At 47.2% G+C, this 10796-nt stretch overlaps 1 protein-coding gene across 2 annotated transcripts in view; it reads left to right on the plus strand.

Annotated features, from left to right (window-relative positions):
* Positions 1–8550, plus strand: part of tfeb (transcription factor EB) — a 31832-nt gene extending 23282 nt beyond the window's left edge. For both annotated transcript variants that reach the window (XM_023832386.2, XM_023832387.2), the window contains exons 4-9: positions 1031–1123; positions 3799–3916; positions 4453–4509; positions 4948–5023; positions 5247–5394; positions 5720–8550. In XM_023832386.2, coding sequence (XP_023688154.1) covers positions 1031–1123; positions 3799–3916; positions 4453–4509; positions 4948–5023; positions 5247–5394; positions 5720–6160 — 933 coding nt within the window. In that variant the 3' untranslated portion in view covers positions 6161–8550. The remainder of the gene's footprint in view (positions 1–1030; positions 1124–3798; positions 3917–4452; positions 4510–4947; positions 5024–5246; positions 5395–5719) is intronic.
* Positions 8551–10796: the final 2246 nt, after the last annotated feature.

The following is a 10796-nucleotide window of genomic DNA, read 5'->3' on the forward strand; positions in this document are numbered from 1 at the left end:
CACAGGGCTAGCAGGCTGACATTATGAACCTGGCAGAATGATACAGTCTGCAGGCTAAAGAACAGGGCTAGCAGGCTGACATTATGAACCTGGCAGGATGCTACAGTCTGCAGGCTAAAGCACAGGGCTAGCAGGCTGACATTATGAACCTGGCAGGATGCTACAGTCTGCAGGCTAAAGCACAGGGCTAGCAGGCTGACATTATGAACCTGGCAGGATGATACAGTCTGCAGGCTAAAGCACAGGGCTAGCAGGCAGACATTATGAACCTGGCAGGATGATACAGTCTGCAGGCTAAAGCACAGGGCTAGCAGGCTGACATTATGAACCTGGCAGAATGATACAGTCTGCAGGCTAAAGCTGGCAGGCAGACCTTGGTTGTCTCTGAATTCAGTGGCTGCATCCTTCTGAGGCTGCATTAAAGGACTGAATGCACAAGGCTGTCCCATTACAAAGGCTCCTTCAAATGTCGTCTAGAAATGCATCCTTCTTTTCCTGCTCCGTGACAGACACACCCGATGGATCCATCTCAGCCTAACATATCCCAAGATTCATTGAATACACAGTGGGTGTATTCTGGGTAGGCAATAGGAGTGGCACTTCATAACTTCAGGTGGGAACAGCTAGTGACACATATAGGAAATTATTTGTAGGCCAGACCGTCCCAGTCTCTACCTTCATAGACCACATTCTATGAAAGATGCAGCCCCTGAAATCAGACACAGCCCTTATGAACCTGGAAGAATGCTACGGCCTGCAGGCTAACGCACAGGCTAAAGTAATAAGCTAGCAGGTATACAGATCTGCCTGAAGGCTACATTTTACAGCATGACGAGTTGGCCTGGCGCTTTATTAACATGCTGTTGCAGCGCACAAGTTTCAACCTGTGCCTGTAGATTTATGTTTCATAGGTACCAGAGACAAATGCACAACAGTGATGCTGTTTCGGTATATAATTCCTTCCTGTGAAATATGGTTTATATTAGTAGGAAAACTCTAAACTTGTCCAACCTTTTTTGTCTTTGAGCAGATGGATGACGTGATCGATGACATCATTAGCCTGCAGTCAAGTTATGATGACATGCAAGCATATGCTGACCCCGTGGTCCAGATGTCCAACACGGTAAGTACAGCGAATGCGCTAGGCGTTGGGGACGCCCAGCCTGGCATGTTTTTTGGATTGTTTTCCTTGTGAAATGGAGAAATCGCTATGGAGACTATGCCGAAAGGACAAAAATGAATCAGGACCTCGGTACGCCTGTAAACATCTCTCCCTCTAACGAGAGCCCCTGGAGCCCGTTTGGGCCCCCGATACGTAGCTGAACTCAGTCTTTGTGAAAGTGGCCGTGGACAAAGGGACGCCCTGTTCTCTTCCATAAAAAGAGTTTGCCAAAATCCATAAGGCTGTTTTCCACCCTGAAGCGTAAGAGTGCGGTTGTTTTGCCGAGACGAGTGCTTGGTCTGCCTTCGGGCCCGTGGCTCTTCTGTGATATGCCCTAATGTTCTTGCTGGTGTACGCGGGGAGGACGTCTCTCTCTTTAAGCGATCACGTTAAGTTATTGACGTGAAGCTGCAAAGAAGATGTAGCACTGCCCCGTACACAAAATTTAAAACCATTCTGTGCCGTGTAAAGCCAAAAAAATCCACTGGCAAAATAATCGCTTTAGAGCTTCGTTTCGGGGAATAATCTCAGTACTTTGCTCCAGGTTATTCAAAGTAACTGCTGTGAATTAACAATTAAGCCACATCCAGTTAGAGTTCAACTTGTTTACAAGACATTTGTTTGAAAGGGGGCTGCAAAAGGGAGGGAAAGAACAGGCTGAAAGTCCAGGCAGGGGAAAGATCACTTTTTTTTTTTGCTGAGGGCCAGTAGAAGAGGGCAGGCTCTAGGAGTCTCGGGGACAGTGTCTTAACGGGTGGGGACACCGGCGTCACGCAGGGAGAGCTGCAAACGTGCCCAGAGTCTAGCCAGGATGAAGGAAGCAGGGAAGACATATGCTATTGTGGAGGTAATCGATGGGGAGAGGATACAGCTGGTAAGAGCATTTTGAAATTGCCAAAGGGGCCACAGCAAGGGGCAGGAGCTGCAGGGTGCAAGGAAAGTCCTTGATTCCCCGTGTGGGCTGCTCTCTCACCCGCTGCCGGCGCGCTAACCTGCACCAGCAGTGAGATTTACCTGGGGGGCTTTTTAGCGCCGTGCTAGGCGGCCGAGAGACGCTGTTGTGATGTTACTCCGCGGTGATCTGTCATCTTCTCCACTTCCTGCTGAGTTTGCTAGTTCTCTCATTGGCACATTCCTGGGAATTTGGTGCAGTGGAATTTAGGGATAGTTTTCCGCAGGCGAGCAGAATCCTTACTGCGTCTCCCGCCTTTTGGTGTTCATTCTTAGATATAGAGCTGTTTTGTTTACGCAACTGGTAGTTACTCCGGTATTGATTGTCTCTCGTTAGCGATTAGCCCATTGATCGAGCTTCAGCAGAGGCAGTGCTCCTGCAAGCCACTCTCAGGCACGCCGAGAATGCAGGTAGCAACCCGTGCAAGGAGTTTTATGTTTTTATAAACTGACATGTGTCTTTATATGGAGGCTTTCTTTCTTTATGCTGAGATTAACTTCATGAATGATATCAGCCTGCGTGTGCAGCAAGAGATTAAAATTGATTTAAATCTTAAAAGGTGTAAATAGCTCTGAGAATCTAAAAGCATTGTTTTTCTTCTCGCGCAGCCTTCAGAAGCGCGCTTCCTTAATCAGGACCTCTCACAGTTCTCAGAATTCTCACATACTTCTGGTACCCTCTTGTGTAGGAAACGAAGGGTTTCTCCATTGCTGTCTGAGGTCTCTCTCCGAATTGCACCTGTAACTCCAACATTCGCATGCTTTTGCCCCCTAGCAGCATGCTTGGCTGCTCCACACCGTGCAGGAAGGCATGAGACACCACCCCCCCCCCCCCCCACACACACACACACATTACAGCTCGCTGACAGTGCAGGTCGTTAATCTTTACACGCCTCTTGCTCCGTGCTTTTCACCGGCGACAGGTAACACCCTTTCACCTTGCCGATGCACAGGTGACAGCATGAGGGGTCTCACCCCCCCGGACTTGAGTCCGGCAGGCCAGTGAATGTACGCCGTGATCCTGACATTGATTAATACCGTCCCGGTTTGCCTGCCACCTCGGCTCTGAGAGGCCGGGCCCCGATTCAGAAGCCTACATGATACATTATCTGTATCTGAATGGCTACCTATCCGTCAAGGCTCATTAGGAACTTGTATGGCACTGCAGAGTTATACTGAGGCACTGAGATAGAGCACAAGATACGGCAGGAATAAAGCAATAAATGGCGGTGATAAGAGATGACCCGATAGTCAATCATTCCTCCGCGAGCTCATTCTGTTTGACGGTTCGCTTTATCTGCACGTTATCATCTCGGAGAAGCTCTCTACTAATGATACAGATGTAGCACAGCGTGAATCTGCTTACTTTTGAGGGAGATACTTTCACCAAAGCGCTGCATGACGCTGTAGCACGTTGTACATTCTGCTCAGATTTCGCTCATGGTGACGCCGTTGAGCTCCTGCTTCAAGGACACCTTGGTGAGATTCCTCAGAAGAAAACACAGAATGACATTCTTTTAGCATTTAAGTTGTAGAAGGTTCTCATCAGCTGTCTGTGAGCAGCAGCATGGTAAAGATTTAAACTGTTTGCCAAAAGGTTTTGTGAGTTTGATTGGCTGCGTGCGCCTGACCGCATCTCTCTCTCCCCATCTTTCTTTGTCCCTGTCTTTCTGTCCTTGCCACAGCTGCCTCTGTCCAGCAGCCACCTGGACGTGTACACGGGCCCAGGCATGACTGGGCCGGCCATCACCATGACCAGCAACTCCTGCCCCGCCAACCTGGCTATCAAGAGAGAGATGTTTGGTAAGCGAGCCCAGTGTTCCGTCATACATCTGTGGGGTGTGGCACAGAACTGCCTGAATGGGCTAGTAATACACCAGGCTTGGTACAGCTTAGCCAGGGATACTGTTCATGTTTGGGATAAATCATGTTAGATCATCAGTTTGTGTCCCACTGACCCATGTTTGTTAACACTGTGAACAAACTGGTGGCCTGGTCCTTAGCGGCCCGCTTTAGCTCCATCTATCCTGCAGCCAAGGAAGAACAACTCCTCAGAAACTCAGAAAACTAACAAAAGCCGTATTGTAAATCCCCCCCCCCCCCCCTCCGTCGAAGCAGGGTTTAGTGGCCAGGTGCTGGGCCAGACAGCACTCAAGAAACAGTGTTTGGTGCCTTGCTGGTCTGGCTGTAGTGCGATCTGGGGGTGGGCTTGGTGACCGTATCGATATGCTGCGATGACTGATGCCCCAATGAGACTGAGACCCACTGCAGCTCTCGGGAGTCGGCAGTCTGCACAGGGCGCGCCGGACACGGACTGACGTCTCTTTCCTTTGCGGCAGATGACGAAGCTCGTGCTATGGCCAAGGAGAGACAGAAGAAGGACAACCACAACCTGAGTGAGTCTGCCTTTCCTCATCCGGATGACCTCATCCCGCTTAAAGCCGCCTCCAGCACGCTGGAACGTAGCCAAAGGTTTACGGCCCCCAACATGCTGTTAACCTGAGGGACTGTGCCGATAGCGGTGTAACGGGGGCGCGATTGCCTTTGACAGCTGTCAGGTAATCAAGGTGCAGCGTTATTGCCATGTTGGCGCGACACCCCAGCCTCTGCATGTTACACGGTTACCGTGGGCGGAGGGAAGCTGCCAGACGCTGGCTGCTGCACGAGATGCTTATGACTGTGTTTACATGTTCAGCTTCTGGAGAGAAGCGGGCCTTAACATTAACAGCTAGCTTTGGGTCCATTGGGACATCCAAGGAAGCTTGTATCTGGCTTCAGTATAGGGCACAGCCCAGTAGCCCTTGGCTTACATTGCTGTCTCCTCTGCTTTGCAGTCGAAAGAAGACGAAGGTTCAACATCAATGACCGCATCAAAGAGCTGGGAACCATGATCCCCAAGACAAATGACTTGTAAGTTACCCTTTATCCTTAATGTTGGTGCTGTTGGCCCTTCAGTTAAAACCTGAGCAGGTTCTCCTGCGAGAGACGTGGACACATGATATAGTTTGAGCATGGAAACAACACAGGAAGAGTTAAAGTGAACATTATGCAAGTCGGTTGGGAGTGTGGAACCTTTGCTTGACATGTCTTAGGGACATGGCCCCGGTTCATGTCTAACCTGCTGCCGCCCCAGGGATGTGCGCTGGAACAAGGGCACCATCCTGAGAGCGTCGGTGGAGTACATCAAGCGCATGCAGAAGGATATCCAGAGAAGCCGCGAGGTGGAGACCAACTTCAAGCGCATGGAGGTAGCCAACAAGCAGCTGTGGCTGCGCATTCAGGTTCGTGGTGTGTGAGCGAGTGGCCGTATCAAGGTGGTGGGGATTGCACTGTCAGTCAATGAGCAGTGCCCTTTCATTTACACCCAGCTTTGGGTACATTTGTGTCATTTCAGGTCCTTGTTGTCATATAATTTTGATTTTTGGGGTATAATCAAAATGGTTACCATAACGTCAAAAAAAAAAACACAAGCCATGCAGGCACAAATTAAACCACCAGAATCAGCACCGATTAAGAACTGGCACGGTTTTCCTGTGATAGTTTCTGATTGGTAGAGGGGCAATGCTAACAGCCAATGACATTCCTCCTTCTTCATCTATCTCCCAGGAGCTGGAGATGCAGGCCCGGCTCCATGGGATTCCCAGCAACTCGCCTTCAGGCATGGGTGGGGCCGAGCTCCTGGGCTCCTACGTCAAGCAGGAGGGCAGCCCGGAGGAGGCGCTCCACCAGCACCCGCCGCCCCCAGCGCCCCACCAGCTGCCCCCGCTGCCTGGCCACGGCCTGGTCCAGCCGCCCTCGCTGCAGTATCCACCCATGGGTGGTCCCCAGCACTTCGACTTCGCCCCTTCGCTGGACGCATGCGACGGTGGCCTCAACTACCCTCCGCCATGCAGCGGCAGCAAGAAGGGCCAGCTGGGCTTCCTGCTGATGGACGAGCTGTCACCCCTGGGCGTGGGGGACCCGCTGCTGTCCACCCTCTCCCCCGAGACTTCGGTGGACAGCAGTCGGCGGAGCAGCTTCAGCATGGAGGACTCGGACATCCTGTGACACACACACACACACACACACTCTAACACACGCACACAAGAACACTATATGCACTCACACGGAATCTGGTACCGCACACCCACACCCACATGTCATCGACACGCTGTAACCTCTCTCGTATGTGCATTGGCATACAGTAAAAAAAAACACACAATAAACACATCTAGAAAGATTTAAATACAGTCATCCGTCAACTTACATCCTACCGAGTAACATCTGATCATACTTATCTCCCATAAGACGTCCAAAGCATATGTCTGCCTTAGTAGACATACTTTACCACGTGTGCGGCATGCGGCAAGAACCAAAACAATCCAATTGCACTGCCACTATAAAGGTTTAGTTAGATGGTGTGATATTGTGTATTATGTCATACAGTAAGATGGATACCTGTATAACATAAGACCCAGTGCCCCACCCCCAGTCCCAAGAATAGTGACATGTTCCACACACATATGCAGACAGACAACAAATACTGTCCCTGTCTGTCTCTGTCTCTCTTACGCTCTCTCTCCGTCTTCTCGACATGCAGCCGCACACACAAACACACGTAAACACACCAGCTCAGAGCCTTTCATACCCATGCTCACCCTCGTCTTCACTCCAAGTCCTCCAGCCCCTGTCGACACCTTCCAGCTCCCACAGAGCGCGCCAGAAGGCCGCAGGAACTGCAGTCTGCCTAAAATCCCCCAATGCCTATAGCGTGGATTTCAAACAGATGAGCCTTGCAGAGGTCAAGGTCCAGGATGTAGAGGTCAAACGAGAACAACAGAGACGATCATGGCAGCTTTTCTTCATGGTTACGTATGTAGAGCAGGGAGGCCCTGAGACGTCATACCACTTACCGCCACGGACTGTGGCGGGCCAAGAACCACTTTATGTCATTCATTTGGTTAGCACTCCGCGTTTCACTGAAAGTCTGTTAGAAAACACTCAGGTCGGAACCCCCAGGAATGGAGTGCCCTCCAAACAAAAAACACAACAAAAAAAAAAAAACAAATTGCTGGGCAGGTTGTAAGCCACTGCTCAAATGAACTACGATGAGTGTGGAGAACAGAGAGAGGATGGTGTGTCCGTTAGCATGGGCTGTTAGCATTGGCCGTTAGCGTTGGTCGTTAGCACGGGCCTTTAGCATGGGCCGTTAGCATGGATCGTTAACATAGGCAGTTAGCACAGGCCGTTAGCATGGGCCATTACTGTGGGCCATTAGCATGGGCTGTTAGCATGTCCCAGAGATAAGGGTCACGCACGTGGGTGGTTTAGCACGCACATTGGGCTGACTGGCAGCTTGTGCCGATCACTGACTACAACACCGGATCGCCGTTGTGTAGCATTCTTGCTGTGTACCCATGGGTCTTTTTCTGGTTGGATTGTTCGGTCCAGTGGGCACACTGTAAACACATCGTCGAGGAATTGTAAAAAGAAAAAACATAATTGAATAATAATTAAATGTGTTTGTTCTGCTTTGAAATAGATTGTCATTTTATTTTTCTCCCAAAGCACTGGAAAACTATATTATATTATTGACTTTATACAAGAAGGATTTTATGAAGTGACAGTTTTATTGAAATGTTTTACACTGTCAAACCACTTATGTGTATTTTGTTTCTATTTGTGGTTTTTATTTTATTCTAAAGTGACCTTTTTTATCTGACTATAGAACCATTTAAATATGAAGATATTTAATGCGTTAGACTATAGTATATGGAATGTGGAGAGCCATATTACATGTAAAATATAAATTTCTGTTTCCAAAGGAATGTTTAATCTTATTTGGCAAAATTCAAAAATTGTAAGATGTCATTTTTATATTGATTTGTTTTCTAAGTCACATAGTTATTTAATGAAGAGAAAGGGGTTTTCGTGGTGATTTTATTGATTTATGTTACCTGTGTTTCGCGAATGTGAATTTTATCTACTGTACAGTGAGGTCATTCTTCTTCATGGTGCCAGTATGTGCTCAGTGCCTTCTTATTAAAAAATGAATGCTTTTCTTTCATAAGCCACCAGCTGTATAGATGAAAATTTGTTAATGTACCACTCTGTTTTTTATGCATGGGCCATTTCATCGATCTGTGTTTTTTCCGTTTCTTTTCAAAAATGAACAGGAAAGTGTACAGCCCCGCACTCCCAAATTCCCCATGTTCCAGATGCAAATCTTTGACTTGGTTTTTAAAAAGGAGAGAGGCTACGTCATTAGCCGGACGCGTCTGTTGGTTTTGCGCTGCTTGCGCGACGGACGTCCCAGGAATGAGAAGGTTTGCGTAATGAATGCTGTCCATCCTAATCCTAATGTCGCTCCTGTCCATTTTCCGGCGCTGTTATTTTCCCGGGAAGTTGAGAACCTGTGATTGAGGTTTGTTTGGATATAAAAATTCTCCGAAAAATTGCACTGGAAGTCCCCGGTTTCTTTATTCTTTGAAGATGCGGGGGTTCGCTTTCCTACTTTGAGTGAGCATGCGAGTCAGTGAAAATATGGAAGAGTAGTAACATGCTGTGAAATACCTTCGAATATATGAATACAAAACGCTACCAAGCCAACACGTAAGATAATGGCGTAGCAGGTGTACGGGGATGTCAGGCGTTCTTGGTGCTGCATGCACCATTCTTTGCATCTATTGCTTGAAGGGATAGTGCTCTGAATCGTGGCCCACAAGCGCAGCTATCGAAAAGTCTACTTCAGGACAACGCAGAGAAAGGAGGCGCATCAGTTCACACAGGTGTCCATAAGGGGGCAGTCTTGATCAAAATGCTGATGGAGACCACATATTCACACAGCCAGACTTAAAGGCAGGTTTAAAGCCAAGCTGCACTAAAGAATGTGCCTCTGACCTCAGCCATCGCGAGAACAATATATTAATTTTAATTAATTATTTTAATTTAAATACGAGTAGTGAAGAAACAGATGGTTGTTTTGAGTCCTTGGAAGAACACATCTCTACAATAAAATATTCTGGCTAAAATCATGCTGTTAGTTGTGAGTTAAAAAACTCCCCACTAGATAAAATTCAGATTATACTATTTGTGTTGTATTAATTGTTATATATAATAACTTAATTATGTATTAGTCACGGATTTCTTACTTTAGTTATACAATGAACATTTTCATTACAGCTAGTTGGTATAAAACATTAACACGAGTATAACTAATTATAAGAAGTTTAAAAGTAAATTGTTCAATGTACGGAACATGGGGGTTATCCGTGGATTTAAATGAGCAAACGTTACAAAGGGTCTCATTTGAGGTATTTGTACGGTAGCAGCACCGGCCAATGAAGGCGCCGGGAGGAGGGACGGTACCCCCGAGTGACGTCAGCCGGAACGCGGATTTCCCTAACGCACGTATATATGTGATACAACAATCATCTTAGTGAGTCCAGAAACTGTGCGCATGTTCATGAATCATAATATCCATAATAATGGTAGCCGTATTTGTACTTTGTGCACTTAGAAGAAAGAAGCCTATAACCAAGATTTGGATCGACATGCCCCTAATATTGTGGGAGTATCGCGCGCGTTCAGAGGGGCGGGGGGATAGGGGCTGACTCGGTTTCTGCCATCGCTGAATCCAAACGCTTGTCTTGTGTATGACAGACTTATTTTTCCTCTTGGAGTGCCCTTCCGAGATAATAATCTGTGGCCGCCACTGTGAGGTAAAATTTTGTCTATTTGAATCAGGAGCAGGCTAGGCCTACTCTTAACGAGGTAAAATTCAGCCAAAAATAAATTAAAAAATCACTACGCCAGCAATGATTGCTTACAGATAGAGGAACTGATTTACACACAATTTAGAAAAAAATTAAGTGTTAGTTTGCAATCTGTTGAGTCATTTTACTGCCTTTCATACTTTCCAGTGGTTATTCACTTCATTCTGCGCTGTCTGTTCCTCCGTTTAAATGATAGACTAATCAGACACAATAATGTTACTAAATTTACTGCGCTAACGCCCCCGCCACTTTTGCGCCATCTAAAGATGTGAAGTCAGTGTGAAATCTAGATGTTTTCCCTGAACTGAATCAAAAGCTGTCTAGATCACTTCGCAGGATCCAAATACCTATTGCTACTCCAAATAGCTAATTGCTGTCAGATGACTCATACCATTATCTTTAAGCTCCCGAGTTTAAACAGGCTCCTCCTACAGTGACCAGTAACTGGGCAAGAGGGTCTCTGAAAAGCTCCGTTAATATTGTGGCTGGGCCAGACAACCATTTTAAGAGCGACCGATAACGCTCCACTCTCTGTTGTCTGGAATTCTTTCCAGTTGCACTGCCTGTTTTTTCCTATTTATTGCATATTTATTGTTTCGTTTCATATACTGCGCTGTCTTTTGTCTTGCTTGTCTTGGCTTTTTTGCACTGCTGTTTGTCAGATTCTCCCCCATAGACCTGTCCTCTCCCCTTCAACTGTGGCATACGAATTTCACTGTGTTCTTCGGAACACATGTGACAAGAAAAACTTGAAACCTGCATATCCCTTTGACATCTTTTTTTGCAGACTGGAATGGATGACGGTGTTACAATCCGAAATCCTTTGATCGAGCGCTTCTCTGCACACCTAATGAATAAAGTATGCTTTGACGGGATACTAAGCGTGGAAAGGTTTATGTACACACAGCTACCACAGTTAATATAGTCTG

This window comes from Paramormyrops kingsleyae, chromosome 8 (genome assembly GCF_048594095.1).
Source record: "Paramormyrops kingsleyae isolate MSU_618 chromosome 8, PKINGS_0.4, whole genome shotgun sequence".
In the NCBI taxonomy this organism is placed as follows: Eukaryota; Metazoa; Chordata; class Actinopteri; order Osteoglossiformes; family Mormyridae; genus Paramormyrops; species Paramormyrops kingsleyae.